Genomic DNA, 17,353 nt, shown 5'->3' on the forward strand with positions numbered 1-17,353 from the left:
CAGACGTTTCTTTCGGACCCTTGTGGAAGGAGTGACCTGAGAAGAAAAAAGTTAAATATGGGGGTTACTTCTTAGAGATGCACAGATCATAATTGCGTGACCGCTTTATCATCTTCTGTTTTTGTAAACTTCTGTTTACTATTTAAACCGTAATCTTAGCAGTTAGTTAGCATTTAGCACAGGTAGCATTTGAATACATAATGTTCCCTGACAGACAGAGGTTGGGAGCTCCAAAGGTTACAACTGAGCAACTTTGCTATAATATGTTCATGTTTCCTGTTATCACTCTCTAAAAACCTTAAATAAACTGCAAACATCTCAAGATGTTTGATAAAGTCCAGTTTCCTTCTGCAGTACATAGCTTTTTACATCTCTTTGCTTCCCCCAACTTCCTTTTTAGACTTCTCACTGAGGCTGAAAATAACAAACTTTGGGTCGTCTTCATTCAGTGACAGTCTGTCCACCAAAGAATGTTAAACACATCGGGTTGGTGCTTAGGAACGGTGCTTTCACAGAGCAGAAATACGTCGTGTATTTCCAGTTTTAGGCGGCTGATCACTGATCAACATGGACATCATCAGATTCTGCTGACCAGCCAGTTTCATTCTGAGCGTTTCTACTAATTATACTTAAACTTAATTAAGACAGTCGGAGAGATGCCCTGTCCTTATTTATTTCTTTTTTTTATTTATTTGGAGCAGGCGAGGAGACATCGTGATAGAGCAACTAATAATCCTAATATAGATTAGCAAAAAAATTCCTTGAATGTGATCATCCATAACAGCGATGGAAAGCTAATGGGGTGTTTTAAAATTGAAGTAGGGAGTAGATAAACCCGACATCCTCCATCAGGACGCCTGCTCCGTCTGCATTGGCGGTAACTCATGTATATGCGCAGTGCTAACGGCAACATGCATCACACAAAAGACCCACTAAGAGGCTACCTGCTCACACCCTCCTTTCTTCTTTTCTCCCCCCCCGGTTCTGCTCCTGTGTTTCCTGCTCCAGATCATTTATCCCCATCCTCTCACCTACAGCCCTCTCTGGTTGTTTTTTTTTTGTCAGTCCCCCACTCTCTCTTTCTCTCCCTCTTTCATTTTGGGTTTCTCCGACAGTGGTAATGAGATGTTTCATTATTTGCGTTTCACAGCTTTTAATAGAGAGAGAATTTAGGCTAAGCCCCGGGTCGTCAGGCGGGGAGTTACCACGGGAGACGTGGCAGGCTTAGGGGGCCTAGAGAGAAAGATAGCCCAGAAACCACACATTTACATGCACACGCGCGCACTTCCATGGGCGTAAAAGGAGGAAAACAGAGAATAAAGCACATCTGAGAGATGGTAAGATGCACTTTTTTGCAAAAAAAAAAAACAAAAAAAATGGTGTAGTTTGTTTTTAGAGGCTGCAGGAAATCAAAGGCAAAGCGAGAACCTGGCCTGAAGGCCATAAACATCCATGTCACACCTCCTCTCTGGTCACTCTGGGATGATCCCTATCCATCCTGGATTTCCATGAGATCACTGTAGGTTTAACACCTGTTTGGCCGAAGGTGAGACGACATGGCGTTACAGAGGTGACACATTGGTGTCATAAGCTGGGGCCGGCCTGCTTTTACACCCCGAAGTCCAGCAAGTCCAGCGAGTGTATGTGTGGGGAAAAGCTATCCGTGCTGACGTCCCCGGGTATAGACGTAGAGGGGTCCGGGTATTGTTGCGGGGCCAGAGGGTGCAGGTTAAGACCCTAGAAGGGTGGAGCAGGGGATGAAGGGAATAGTGTTAAGTCTCTCAAAGCCTCTTAGATCCTCTTTGGTCCCTCTCCACATGACACGGCTATCCTTCTTTGAGTCAATCCCTTCTTCCACCTTGCCTCCTTGGATGCCGTCCAGCGAAAACAGAGAGAGGACAGGAAAAAAGGGAGAGTGTCGCATAGGTAGAGTTGCAAAATGTGGGCATGATTAGAGCGTTCAGGAGGGTGGACAGATGGAGGGAGTGTGATAAAAGAAGCAAGGGAGACTGACAACACAAAAACGTGCTGGGAGATGTAAAAAAAAAAAAAAATCAGAGCGAGACGTGAACAATAGTTTATTTTTTTTTACAGAAAAGAAGACGACAAAGCATCTAAAAAAAACACCCATTTACATCTAATAGCTTTTTGGGTTGTTTTGCTCTAATTGCAGCTTGCATGCCTGCCTGTGTCTGTCATGTGCATGCGCCTGAGTGTGTGTTATTTTCGTCCGTGCCTGCCTTGTTGATGGACTGCCACCCTGGCTTGTCCCGGAAGGCTGCCAGCTCCGTCGGATTGGGGATTAACCCCGGGATAATGGCCTTGATGCCCAGTTGAGTGGAAGCAAAGCTGTTTAAAAAATATTGGCTGCCTGAATCACTCTCTCCTCTCTCCCCGTCTCTCTCCCCCTGTTTCACTCTGTCCCTGCTGCATCTGATTGTGCTCTTGTGTTTTTCTCTCTCCTGTATCGCTGAGGTTTTATCCTTTTCTCACTTGTGACTCCTCACCTCAGCTCCTTCTCTCTGAATCCCCATCCTGTGTTCATAGCAGCCATTCATGGCCCATCACTGTGCTTGTATTCAGCAAACATCAGCGTATTATCTATCACTTATTCAACTTTGGATTGAAGATAATAGGAGAAAACCTTGGAAGTCTAATAGAAATGTCTCATTGTTGAAGTAGAGTGAGGACTTAATTTTACTCTGGAAAGTGATGGCTGCCTTCAGTCAAACTCTTTCTTTTGTCCAATTCGGTATTTTTGCGTTTTGCTGCAATAGAATCTCTAATTCAGAACTTCAACAATATACAAGAATGGAGATTTAGATTTTTTTTTTATATCCTACTCATACAGTTTTTAAGCTTTTGGCATAAAGATGATGATGTTTAATTATCTTTCCTTGACCTCCCATTGCCCTTATACTCTTGAAACCAGATTTTATTGCACAGTCCATGCTCACTTTCCACATTTTTAATTTGTGCCAAATTAAGTAATTCCACTATATGCCAGGCGGATTTTTATGGGTAACAACTAGTCACACATTGGTACCTTTAAATGAGAGACTCAATGTAGGCCAATGCTTTTTCTTAAGTAATCCGAGCTCTTAAGGGCAGTAAACTTGAAGTTGTTGTTGAATGACAAACTGGATTATAATGGTATGGTGTTATTCAAAATGATAGACAAATGTATACCAATGCTTTCATTTCTAACAGCAAAAAAGCAACAATTGTTTTTCTTCTCCTAGTGAAATAGTACAACACATTACTTACAGAAACACAATTATTATAAATGTGGTAACATTTAGCATTACCTTAATACAACGGATTGATTCGTGTTTTTGCCTGCAGGAAATCTCTCCAAACAGCCAAATGTGTCTTTCTTTTCCCTCCAGTCAGAAACCCCCAATCCTATCTTCAACCCACAGAGTGCAACAACAGGTGGGGGAGGGGCAACGTTTGTTACTCTGTGGCACTTATTCAGGTGTCTTATTAAAATTACCGTCCACCTTTGCAAGAGGTGTAATGGTTGTGAAGCAGTCGTTTCTAAAAACTTTGTTTATGGTTACTCTACGGCATCACGCAAAAGTCTCCTTTTGAAAAAATAAATAAAAATAACGACAATAAAAACAAAAACAAATACTGCTTTCGTCTGTGTTGTAAATTTCAAACATGAATTTTAAGGTTGATATAGTTGGATTTCTGTTGAATTGACACTGCATAGCAGTTTTTTGTTTTTTTTTTAGAAATTGTCTATCTTTTTTATAATTATTAATCTACATTCTAGGTTTGTGGGCTTCAAACTGTGTAGTTTTAGGTCTTTATTTGGCCAAAGACAGATCTTTTTAAATCCTTTCATTCCTGTCTTAAAAAAAAAAAACTGTTCCAAACTATTTTTCTCAGGTTGGGTAATGCAGTATTTCTTTCATGGCCTCTCTTTATCCTCTAGTGGACCACTTTAGTTACTGTAAGCTTTTGACAAATCAGTTTCTCCTAAATTAAATTTGTGTTTTAGCTCATAAAGTCTACAGTCTCTACCGGTTCTTTAACAAAGTGTTTCAACACTGAGTACTCAACAATACTGACATGTTCACCACTCATACTGATGCAAACATAATAGATACATAATACATAAAAGACTGAAAATAAAACCCAAATCTCTAACCCATTTATTTTGGTCCTGCACAAAGTTGCATAGCCTCTGGTTGGAAATTTTTCGTTGGTTTGAAAGCATGTATGAGTGCTGTTTATCTCCAGATCTCAAAGTGGCATTACTGGGGAATTCTCCTTCTCTCCTGCACCTCAGCTCCTCTAAACGACACACAGTTGAATATGGTATGATTATAACAAAAAAAAAAACATACTGACTTTATGAAAAACTGATACGATTCCACAGTTCAAAATGTGGTTGACTGAAATTTCAAACATCTTGCATATAGAAAAGATTCATTATTCTTTTTAGGATAAAGTCGATGAATTCACAGAGATCTGGCAACCTTTTGTGAGCTATTTAGGAAAACGCAGCACTGATCATTAGCTGCTACTCGAGAAGCCACCTTGTGTTTCTCTCCCTGTCGTCTGAGGAAACAACACGTGCCGCAGTGTAACATTAGATGGCGCTTTTTTTTTTGGTTCTGTTTGGTTGTTGTTCTAATTTGTCTTTGTGTACAAAACAACATTTGACAAGAAAAGAACAGAAAAAACATTGAGCTTTAGCATGTATTTGAAAGAAATTCTTATGGCCGACCGAGGCAAGCAGTCAGTGATGCAGTGACGGAGGTTGGAGCACTAATTATTATTCATATTAAAAAAGATGAGTGCAAGTAAGAATAAATCAGACTAATGAAGTTATATGTAGGGAATACCGTCTAAGTATACATTGAAAACAAAAAAATATTCCTGGGCATGCTTCATCTGCAAATTGTTCTAAAAAATTGGCGCGATTTGTTAAAAGATTTATGTTTTTGATTGTGGACTGAATGAAATAAGATAAAACTGCAAGGCAACCCTTTGCCAATTCGTACCTTTGTTTCGTAGCTGGCTTCTTAAATTTATACCATGTTCCGGATGTAAACTGGCAAGCTTAACAACCACCATTCGCCCCTGACATTGAACTCAGCCCTGAGTGATCGAATCACAGTTGTGTGTTATGGGCGATGTTTATGTAAAACCGCAGAGCCATTCAGTCACGTCATCTTTATGATTAATCAGACATCAGCATGGCTGAGAGTCATCTGTACTACAGTTTTGGGTAGTTATTTCACCTATAAGCGCTTAATATGTTTACCTGTGTAGTTAAGCACTTGCCTTAAGAGAGAGGAATTAGAGAATACGTTTTTGTGTTATTTTTAACACGTACACATTTGCAGCATCAAATTCTAATTCTTCCAATCTACTAGCAGCTTCCCTTAAGAGGTCGGACACTGAACGTCTCACTGCTGAGTCCGACATTGCTAAACAAAGGAGGAATGCTTTATGGCAGGGAAAAGCGATGTAGATTCGAAGGATGCAGTAAAATGCTAACCAACCAATGGGCAGAAGTTTACCCCTTAAGACCCGCCCCTCCTAATTTGCATAATGAGGCAGAAATGCATACAGAAATGTAAAAAGGACAGGCAGAAATAAATAGCATGGAGGAAATAAATAGGGCAAAAAAATACAAAGAAAGAATAAAACAGACAAAAATATTATAACATGCACATAAATAAATAATACAAAAATAAGTAATTATTAAATAAAGTAGCTAATTAAAAGAGCTATATACATTTATGTCTGACTATATAATTTAATTTCTACCTACATTTATTTGTGTATTGTATTTTTGGTGCCAATTAATCGTATGCATATTTATTTATTTATTGAGCATTTATTTATTTCTCTATTTATTTTTAACTATGGAAGACTTGGTCCTCCGTACATCATCAGATCAACTGATAAATATAATCCCAACTTCTATGGGAACTTTTTTTTTTTCTTTAGCCAAGGAGGATTCCAAGTAAACTTTTATCTAAGATAGTGCTTTATTTCCAGCCTTCGGGATCGTTATTTAATTAACACACATTAGTTGACATCTGCACAGATTTGAGTAAAAAGCTGTGCGGCTAAATTTGCACCTGCAGAGTCTGTTCAGTGGCTGGTCCCTCAATGTGTCCCAGCATGGATTTCATCAAGGCTGCCAAACTGAAGGAGATACAAGTGTATGAAGGAAACTGTCCTCAATGTATTTTGATTGCGTTCACAGCTGTCAGGAGCCGCCAGGACGTGATCTGATCGCTCAAGACACATTAGTTCCTCTGGACTAATTGTTTCCCATCCTTATACTTTACTATTCGCAAATTAGTCTATTTCTTTTAGTAGTTAACTGGCTTGCTGCAACGAGGATAAATAACAATACTCATATCTCATACAGTCTAATATAACAGACGTTGTTCTGCACACTATTTCATTTAGGAGAACTTTTCAAACCAAAATAACTCAGAACTGGTAGATGCTATCACTAGAGCCTCATTTACTTCAAATAATCATCTTTAAAAATAAACCTTAGGCAGCTACAAATCGAAGCATGGTCAGTATTATATGGCCTCTGCAGGAAGGTTGCTTTTCATGGTGGAAAAAGTTAATCACGATCAAATTATCAATAAGTACAAAATCCAAAAATGGCAAAGGGGCAAAATAACTAACACCTAATGGGAATGCTTGGAAAAGATTTGACCTCTTTGCTTTTTTTTGTACTATGCAAATAAATATATATTTTTTTAGGAACAACCAGACAGATTTCAATTAAATGTGATAAACGGTAACATCACCGTTTGATATTTGAAAAAACGCTTTAGAACTTTACATTTGACAGGATGAAGATTAATATGTCAATACAAGTGACTTCTTGATCATTATACGGTCAAAACGGCAGAAAATATCATCTTTTAGAAAAAGAAAAATAGCACCAAGTATGCAGAAAAGCTCAGAAGAGCTGACCTTCCTATAGAAACTCTGGAAATTAGACATTAAACCTTTTAAATATTGATGAATGACGACTCAATCAACAGAAGAATCGGCGCGCTTTAAGTGATTTTTTCATAGCTAAATCTATTTAATATCCCACGTAAAAGATGTCTGAGTGCTGAGACATAAACAACCGGCCGAAATTTTAGAACACCATCTGAAAGCTGTGGTTTACGCCGCTGTGAACAAGCCTCCTATCAAACAGCGTGCTGCTTCGCATTTGATCCAGAAGGACCTTGCGCTCCGTCTTCCCCTCGGTCCTGCACGGTCAAGGAGGCAGAGAAGTGGCTCGGGGGGACAGGCTGCATTAAAAGGAAACACAGGAAAGGATGGAGCCCCATTCTCTCGCTCCATCACATGTCTCATCTCTTTAGCTGTCTCTCTGTCTGGGGCCTAAAGTGACTTTGCTGTGATGTGACCAGGACAAACAGCGCGTGATGCCATGACGGCTCTGTTAAGCGTGTGAATGCGGGTGTTTTTAGCTCTCACTCATGTTTGTGTGTTTAGAGGTGGGGACTGTGCGTGTCTGTTTGAGGGGAGCGTAATCTTGATTGTGTGTATTTTGGACAAGGAGGGGTTAAGGAGGACCGTCAGTTTTGATTTGGTCTCAGAGGGGCGACAGGGTTTGGGAACTCTGGTGGCATTCTTTACTGAAACAATCGTTTCTGACCGCAAACAAGCACCCCGGTCTGTCAGCTCGTCTCCTGATGACTTCCACCTTACTTTGTTTCGTTAGCGCTAAGATTTCATGGAGGGATGAAAAGCTTTTTTGTGCAATGTGGCATGCTGAAAGCAGGCTTTAGTTTCTGTAACCTTGGTGAGACTGCTAATGCTTTAGACACAAATATCTCTGCCTCTTTCTCTCTCTCTCTCTCTCTCTCCCTCTCCATAGTTGATTGTTTGACAAGTTCATTTTACCTTACTTTTCCATCTTGTGTCAAGTGTATGTTTCCACAAAAAAAAAAGTGCTTTGAATCAAGGCTGCGCTGGTGAAAGGAACAGGCTTTGGTCCTGTAGATTGTGGGTTAAAAGGAGGTCTTTGAAAGGGAGAAAAAGACTGAATGGGTGTTTATGTATCATGTAATAGGGGTAGCTTGGGATTGGTCCCGCTGCAGAAAGGGGTTTCTGACTGGAGGGAATTGGATACGCCAAAATTAAACAAGCCAATTAGGGAAGCAAAGAGTTTAGAGGTCAAAGCATGCCCCATTAAAGCTCCTCTTCTCAACCTAACTTCTAATTTAGTATGTCTCTTAGTCTACTGAAGCAATAAATCTGATTAGATCTCCTTGGCTTTCTCTCTCAGGTCCCTGCTGTTGTGTTGCCCTCTGCCGATCGCTGCTTTTGTTAAATTTGAGGCACCATTGAGCGTGAACATTCACACAAACGTAAAGTTGGATCAGTGATGCAAGTGATCGTGTACTCCTTCAGAAACCACTAGTACCATCTATAATAATGTTTAAGAAATGACGAGCGTGTCTTAAGACCTGGTTCTCACTCCCCTATAAGATTTAAATGAGATGTTTTAAACTCCAGTGCCCCTGGTACTTTCAGACCCATCTTTGATTTAACACACCCGGATTAAACGGCCCGATGGGCTCCACAGCGTGCAGCGGGATTCCAGGGAGTCCCGCAAACTATTGGATTCAGGTGTGCTGAAGCAGATACACATGAAAACGTTACAGAACACCAGGCCCCGAGGACAGGAGTTTGAGATTGGTTTGAAGGATATATGCGCCACGGCCACTTTATTAGATACTCCTTGCTAGTGCTGGGTCGGATCCCCTTTTACATTTCTGACTTCCTTAAGTCTTCATGGCTCCATGCCAGTAAGGTATCTGAAACATTCTTCACAGATACAGGTCCTCATTAATATGATGGCGTCACACGGTTGCTGCAGATTTGCTCTGGTAACTGGATGATCCGGTGACTGCGGAGGCCATCGGAGTGAAGTGAACTCATTGTTTGGGTCCGCAAAATCACTTTGAGGCGATTTGAGCTTTGTGGCTTGGTGCACTTTGCTGCTTAAAGTAACTATCAAAAGAAGACTGTGAACATAAATGCTTGGACGCGGTCAGCAATAATGCTCAGGTAGGCTGTATCATTTAATTGATCTTCCATTGGTACTTCACCATTACACCACCACCATCAGCTTAAATCATTGATGCAAGGTGGGGGGTGGGTGATATGGACTTTAAAGTTTACTATGATATATTGTAGTACCATTGTGATAACAATAAAAGTGATGCTAAAAGGCTATTCACAGCTTCTTGCAGTCTTTTTAAAGGTAACTGTGTGGCTGTGACTGCATGTCAAATACTGTTCTTAAAAAACTCATTTAATAACGTAACATATAGCATATTAAAACAATATGTCAAATGCATTTCATCAGGACACTAGTTACATAAAGAAGTGTGATTTCTATCACTAATCTGCACACAGTAACTGCATTTGATTATATTTTTATTTATTTATTAATACCTGTGGAGAACACAGCAAAAGTAAAAAGCCTGAAAAATACTGGCAGTTTTGGGGATTTTCAGACATCATACATTGGAGTTCGCCGTTGTCAAGATAAACATGAATTCTTATCACGATAAGAGATTTTTCACGACAATGATAAAACGATACAATAAAGGCTCACCGCTATGGTTGGATGGATCCAGGCTTTCATGTTGTTCATGCCAAATTTTGGCCTTACCTATTGAAGCTCGCTATTGGAATCAAGAAAGAAGACTTTTCCAACAGTTCTTGTTCCACTTTGGTGAGCCTGTGTGGACTGTGGCCTTAATATTTCTGTTCTCTGCTGACAGGATTGGTACCTGGTGTGATGCAAAAGCTGCTCACCTGCTTCAAGGTTTCATGTGTTGCCCATTGAGAGACGTTATGCTGGATACCTTGGCTGTAATGAGTGGTTATTTAGGCCACTGGTGGTTTAATGCTATCTCAAACTAGTCTGATCACCTGACCATCTTGGGGGGAAATGTAAAGGCTCCACAAATACTCTTTGAGTGCCCCCCAAGTGGATAAATAATTATGCAGGGTAAAAGGCTGGCACGTGTGCCACGTCTAGCACTTAGCATGCTGAGGTAAAAAATAATCTTCATCCGTACAGATCAAGTGTCTAAACAGCGTATGAGATTCAATAATGTTATTATTGGATCAGTAATATAAAACTTGCTTAGCGCTTGCTGAAGTTTCATAGTAGTCCTGCATATGTGATGTAAGTTTGGCGTCTTTGAAAACTGATGTCAAGGAATGAGTTGACATGTCCAAGACATCTGTGGTAGCTGTGGTGCAGCTGGAGATTACAAGGCATATGCTACAGTGTAGGTATAAAAAAAGTATGATAGGATTTTAAGATTTTTATAAGAGCACTAGGAATCGGTACCCCATCTCTCACCCGGTGACCTCTCCCCTCTTTGTTTAAAGGGAGGAGCAGGTTTAGATAGTTAAAGGATGTACAGGTAGGTGGTGCCATTCTTTGAAGACAACCTAAACTCTGCCGAGAGACGGGAAAAGAAACATTTTAAAACAAATCCAGTGGAAAACAAACTGTATCTTATTCTATGATCGAGTAAGACCAGAAGTCGACTAAAAGTAACAGATGCCGAAAAGGTTATTAGTAGCTTTTCATTCTAGTCAGTTGTCAAAGTTATGTCGGCAACTTTATAAAGGGAAGCAGAGGCATAATGCAGACCAGTACCTTAAATACGTGTAAGATATGTCTTATCCAAAGTCTTGTGTCTAGGTGTTTTCATATGTAGAAACTTAAAAGTTTAATTATGTTTAAGAGTGATAATTTTTTTTTTAACTAAAAGTTTTACCTCAATCAAAAAAACAAAAACAAACAAACAACAAAAACATTCTAAAAGTGGTTAAAAAACAGCTCTTTTCTCAGTCATCATGGCTGGGAGATGTGGTCCAAAAATCTTATCTCATTTTTGTTTAAAGGTGCCATATGTTGTAAAAAAAAAAAAAAAAACAAACAAAAAAAAAAAAAAAAACTGGATGTGGACTGTGTTTACAGCTTCGAGTGATAAATTTGTTAATGCATAGTAAAGGAGGAAGAAAGATTTTTCATGACTGAAAAAGTGATCTTTAAGCAAGATCTTAGGGGAAAGCATTTTGACATACAGTACACAATTAATCATAGCAATATTAAATTTAATAAAGACAATTATATTTTTTTAACCATGTTTTTCAAATCTATTGACTAGGAGAGCAGGCTTTCACATGTATTTGTTTTATCTGGCATGAAACCTGCTGTACATGTGTCTAGCAACATTTTCAGTATTACTTTGCAACTGCAGTCAAATTTGAACCTGAAGAAACATCACTAAGAGAAAAATTCAGGTTTGTATTGAAGGCTTTCAGTGCCCTGCAATCATGAAAAAAAAAGTTTCCTAAAATGCTGAAAACAATTGCCCTTTGATTACAGACAGCCGATGGTTGTTTTCAGCCTCTGTTAATCATTTCAGAAAAATAAAAACTAAATGTTTGTAATGTAAATCAGAAATCATAAAAAAGAATGTTGTCACGTATACAGTTATTTGACATTTCATCTTCACTATTTCAATTCACCTTTTTCCATAACAAACAGAATTTTTAGGATGCACCTGAATTATTATTTTCAGACATAAAGTTCTTCGCTGAAATATTTGTAGTTCCTGCTTGAAAAATATGTGAAAAAGTATGTTCAAAAAGCATAATGACTTCCCAAAGTCAGCATTAAACACTTTGAATGTCTTTTTTTCTCACAGACATACCAAAACCTTGAATAATAATATTACTGTTGTTCCTGAAAAATTGATGTTCACATATTAGGAGAGGCTGCAGCCCTGAATAACTCATTTTAAATTCTTTAATACAAATCCTTTGTTGCTTTGGGAGCTTCAGAGTAAATCATATTGGCTTGAATGACAAATATTTCATAGATTAATTTCCTACCTGATCCTTTTTTTTGGTAACTTGGTTGAAAGGATGCTTTAGTTATTTTACAGAACTTCTTCCTTTAGGCACGATTAGCACCTGGTTTCTTTATTTAAGACGTTGTCATTATCGATCATGGGATTTTTAAGAGCAACACTCACAAACGGACAGCTGGACGGACGTAAAATAGAATACTCGAACGGTTCGTCTTAATGCATAATCCTCCGCTGACCAGTTACATGATGCACGCTGACCTTTCTCACACCATCCGCGCTGACCAGAATAGAGTGAGGAAATAGAAAAAAAAAAAAAAAAAGGAGGAATATGTCTGTGTGAATCAGGGACTTCTTTTGAATAAGTGATTTCTTTTGTGTTTAATGTAGCTCGGATATACAGCCGGCTTTGCAGCTGAATGCACGAGTGGCCCTGAGAGAGGACGAGCACAACTGCAGTCTCTTTAAAGCCTCTCGGTTTGTCTCCAAAGGTGAGAGGTGAAGACTCTCAATACCTCTGTCAGAGCAATACAGAAAGAAAAGAATATCTCAAGGTTAGCCTGCTTTTCTTCTTCCAAAGAAATATTTGAGCCCTAGGATAAAAAAAAAAAAAAAAAAAAAAAAAAAAAAACACACGTTTGCTTCAAAACCTGCCTTTTGAGTCTCTCAGGGACGCTGCTTTTCTGCACTCACATCCAACTTTCCTTTTTCTCAATCCCCCCCCCCCCCCCCTCACCATACCTTCAAGAATCACCAATCAAAGTGAAAGGTTTCATGCATTGATAGAGAAGGCTTCCGCCGCTGTCACAGTCGCTCGGTCGGCATGTCCACTGCTGTTCATAGGAGGTGTGTTTGTCCAAGTGGACGTGGGAGACACTGTGGATTTATCTGATCTTACAAGCCATCAGGTTGAGCAGAGCTTTGCTAAACATGACCTGAAGTGTGCCGGCCCCCGAGCAAACGCTGCTGTCACCTTGGCCAACCCGAGCTGTCATCTCTCGGAGCGGCCCATGAGAGCTGACAGCCGTGGCGTTCCCAAAACAAATCACTGCTGCGTTTGGTAACACTCTGCGTCCGCGCGATTTAGCCTTCGCAGAGACAAGAGCGGGAGCGGCGGCTGCTAATGCTCCTGCTAATGCACTGCCCTGGTGTGCGCGTGTGAGTGTGTGTGTGTGTGTGTGTGTGTGTGTGTGTGTGAGTGTGTGTGTGCAGGTTTGCCTTTGCTGAGATTTACGTACTTTTCTGCCACCTTCTGCATGGGTTGACATGGCGATGTTCACATCTTTCTTTGTCCCCTTCTGCAGTCTTCTATAAGTGGCTTTTCCTTGCTTCATTACTTCCTCCTTATTTCCCTGACTGTTCAGCACCTCCGCAAATTAAGGGCCCAAATCATTAAAGGTCCGTTTTCTTGTTTTTAGAAAGTAAAAAAAAATAAATTGTTCACAGCTCAGACTGAAGTGTCTGAGAACAGAAACACTAATGTGAAGGTTCAAGGGTGTCTCTCAGTCTGGACTGGATATCTGGTTGTTTGTTGCCATGAGATTTAAAAAAAAAAACAACCAAATAGTTTAGACCGTTTCTTAAAATCAGATTAAGTGTAACGCAGTCGATACAAAACGAGATGTTTCTTTTTCCTCAGAGATGCTTTGCGAGCGTTCGCGTTTTAACTGGCATTTCTAATGAGCGTACACGCTCTCCGTTTCACTCTGGCTCCTGCGCGCATACACAAACCTGTCAGAAGCACTTCATAAACAGAGATATTTGATTATTCAATCCCAAGCTTTTTTTAGACATCAAACTAAAGTGGTGGAGATGTGGTTTCTATTGATGTCTTTGTTTTCATGTCATAGTCATTGCTCACATATTCTCATCTTTAGAGGCTGCCTCAGTTAAAATCCCTTTTCTCTTCCTTATTTTGGAGGAAAACAAAGCATTTAGGCTTTGCCTGAAACTATAAACTACACGAGTGGACTGAAAAAAAAAGAAATTTAAAGATCTTGCCAACTAAACACCGGAGACACACATCAGGTGTGGGCAATAAAGGTCAACTGGCCAAGTATGCTGAATTTTCTTGCATTTCCGTTGAAATCTAATGCTGCGTCTACCAATGCCTGCAGACAGTCCTTTGAAGTTGCAGTATTGCAAACATTGGTATTGCTGTGAAAATTATATATTTTGCACAGCTTTATTGTCTACATTTTAATGTCTGCTGTTACAGATATTTTCTGAGCCAGAACGGTTTTACTTGTCCCCGCGACGTATAGCCAAACATGAATGAAACATGAATGAATGACCCTTCCATGCTAGAATTCACCTTGTTGTCATATAAATAAGTTTGAGATTCTCGCCAGCACAAAAAAAGGGCTGTAAAATCTGAACACAGACTGCCAGAATAAGGGTTGTCTGTGGGAGTCTCATGAGCAAAGGCTGTATTACACTCTATGTTTAAAGAAAAACTGTCAACATATGACTTAATATATGGTTCAATATTGATATTATATCAATTTGGGACAATTTCTAGAAGAAATGCATCATTATACAGATTTGATTCATTCTCCATTGATGCACTAAACACTGCAAGGCATAGATCTCATTGCTTCCTTGCTATGCATTTCTACTGATGTGCGTTTTCGGAAAACTTGTTTAACTCCCTCCTGTAGAATCACTGGTACAGAAAATATCTTCAGCCACACTGGATCCGTTGCTCATTGCTTGCACGTCTTCTTTTTATTTGCCCGCAGATGTTTTGAGGAGAGGCTTTTGTTCAGCTACACAGATGAACAACAGGAAGGAGGACATGGAGATCTCATCTCACTACCGTCAGCTCCTCAGAGAGCTCAATGAGCAGAGGCAGCACGGCATCCTCTGTGACGCCTGTGTCATTGTGGACGGAAAGATCTTCAAGGCCCATAAGAACGTCCTTCTGGGCTCCTCGCGTTACTTCAAGACTCTTTACTGCCAGGTGAGGAATTGCACTCGCTAAGACAATTCAGGGGACGATGCATTTATTTTTCCGCCCCCTTTTCTATTATTGTAAAAAAACAAAAAAAACAAACAAAGGGGTCCTTTTGTCAACCTGCAGGTTAAAAAAGGAGCCGAGCCTCCCCATCAGACTACTGTTACTCACCTCGACATCGTGACGGCGACTGGTTTCAAAGCCATCCTGGACTTCATGTACTCGGCGCACCTTGCGCTTACCAGTAAGAACGTGATCGAAGTCATGTCGGCCGCCAGCTACCTGCAGATGACAGACATCGTCCAGGCCTGCCACAGCTTCATCAAGGCTGCCCTCGACATCAGCATCCGCCAGGAGATGGCCGACGAGCTGGCCGACTTTGAAATGGGAGCTGTTGCTGCAGGTTTAGGAGGAGGCGGGGGAGTTGCCGGGGGTGGAGGAGGGGTCGGTTTAGCTGGAGCAGGGGGTGTTCCAGGGGCCGGTTTGGGGGGAGGAGGTGGCATAGTGGGCATAGCCTCCGAAGCCTTGGCTTCCATCATTTCCGGTCGCAGCACCTCGCCCTGGCTGGCGCGCCGAACCAGTCCAGCCAACTCCTCCGGGGATTCAGCCATTGCCAGCTGCCACGAGGGAGGCAGCACGTATGGGAAGGAGGACCAAGACCCCCCTAAGAGCCATGAGAGCCAGGAGGATGGCTGCCATGACTCTCAGCCCGCCTGGCCTCATGACTACAGGCCAGTCAACGTCAAAGAAGAACAGGTGTCCCCTGCCTCCTCTTCACATCCAAGGGACACCCCCAAGGGGTCAACCCAAAGCCAGGTAGAACAAGGGGCAGGGGGAGCTAGTGGTGGAGGCGCTGAAGGACCCTGGCAACCCCTATCAGGGTCAGGGCGGAGGAAGAACCGGAAGAACAAGGACACAGTCAGGCATATTACCCAGCAGGCTGAGAGAACCTGGGATCGGCAGCGGGACAGGGACAGAGACAGAGACAGCAGGCCTGGATCTCCACTCCCCTCCATGCTGGCTGTCACTGGATGGAACTACAATGGACAGGACATCCCAGGTAAGACCGACTCCTCTAACCATATTCAGTCTTCACCAGCTCTAATGTTGCAATTGGAAATGTAGTTAGCTCCAGGTTGAAAATTCAACTTAAACTTCCTCACTGAGATTTTCCTCATAATCCAATATAGATGCTTTTACTCTAGCATGTAATCAAAACCATAGAAAACTCTTCTGCTGTCTTTGTTTTCTCATCTTAGGTTTTCATAAAGCCATGGCTTACAGATATCAGTTTTAGCTGATTTCTAATTCTCTCCAAAGAATAATAATAAAAAAGCATTTAAAAAATATACTTTCTGGCCTTTTGAGAATGACTGGTCTTTAACTCTTTATTTCAATATTTATTCATAACTATTAAGAAGAATGGTCTTTCTGTTACTCCACTTGTGAGAGACCAGTTACTGTAAAACATTTACTGTAAATGACAAATTTAAAACTAAGACATAATAGTTTGAAGTTGACATTCTTTACCAATCACAGTAGAAAGCAGGGTAGTTAGTGTGATTAGCATTACATTTTCCAGATCTAATGTGTCCCAAAGCAGAAGACTGCTGGACGATTAAAATAATAAAATAGAGCAATTTTAAAATCTAGATCTCCTGTTAGTTACTGAAGAGGTCACTTCGTTCCTTTGCTATTTCAACACAATTAAATATCTAAAAATACCTTCTTACAGCTTTTGTGTTTCATCTGACTTAATTTTTAGGCAACTCACTGGCACTGAAAAATATTTACTGAGTAAGTAGCAACTTCAAAAATGTGTTTTGAATTCCCATCCAGAAGCGCTTACTTATATGATGCCTTTACAGATCAGAAAATGATCATATTTTAGAGAGTCCAACTGGTCAGCCAAGCTGGAAATAGTCAGCGTGCAAATTAAATCAGGCATGTACACATGACTTGAGAGTATCTTTAAACATGTTTGCTACTGCGTGTTAATGCATACTCTTTGATCGCTTGTATTGGTAACAGCTAACCTGGTCATCAGTCTCAGCAATTAGTAAATCCCGGTGCTAACGGTTACGTTGGTGCGATATTATTACAAGATCCGACTTCCGAGGCAAACTTAGGGCAGCATCTTTCTATTTTGGGAAAGTGATTTAAGCAATAGGCAAAACAAACCAGGTGTTTAGTGGCTAATCGCACGCTCAGATTAACAGTTAAATGTCTCAACATTGAGCGGAAAGCACTTGAAAGGATGAATGAAGGTCAAAAGAAAAGCTTTTTATCACCGGATGCGGTGCTTATTCGATTCACTTTTGGGAGTCGGCGCTACGGTTTTGTAAAATTTTCTTTTAAATCTTGTAGGTTGTACATTTGTTTCAATGCAACGCAATTACCAAATGACTGGCGCGATTACAAGATTAGGTTAGATAATTGGGTGAAACTGTCATCTCAACACCTAACTGTGGCAAAATCT

The 17,353-nt window shown here is 40.6% G+C and overlaps 1 protein-coding gene across 4 annotated transcripts in view; it reads left to right on the top strand.

The window, feature by feature from the left end:
• Positions 1-17,353, top strand: part of zbtb46 (zinc finger and BTB domain containing 46) — a 99,967-nt gene that overhangs the window by 17,318 nt on the left and 65,296 nt on the right. For 3 of the 4 annotated variants that reach the window (XM_021316284.2, XM_021316283.2, XM_012862251.3), the window contains exons 2-3: positions 14,660-14,880; positions 15,001-15,934. In XM_021316284.2, coding sequence (XP_021171959.2) covers positions 14,695-14,880; positions 15,001-15,934 — 1,120 coding nt within the window. In that variant the 5' untranslated portion in view covers positions 14,660-14,694. Of the gene's footprint in view, positions 1-12,308; positions 12,473-14,659; positions 14,881-15,000; positions 15,935-17,353 lie in introns of all 4 variants that reach the window. The other variant, XM_036132770.1, reaches the window with a different exon arrangement.

This window comes from Fundulus heteroclitus, unplaced genomic scaffold (genome assembly GCF_011125445.2).
Source record: "Fundulus heteroclitus isolate FHET01 unplaced genomic scaffold, MU-UCD_Fhet_4.1 scaffold_54, whole genome shotgun sequence".
In the NCBI taxonomy this organism is placed as follows: domain Eukaryota; kingdom Metazoa; phylum Chordata; class Actinopteri; order Cyprinodontiformes; family Fundulidae; genus Fundulus; species Fundulus heteroclitus.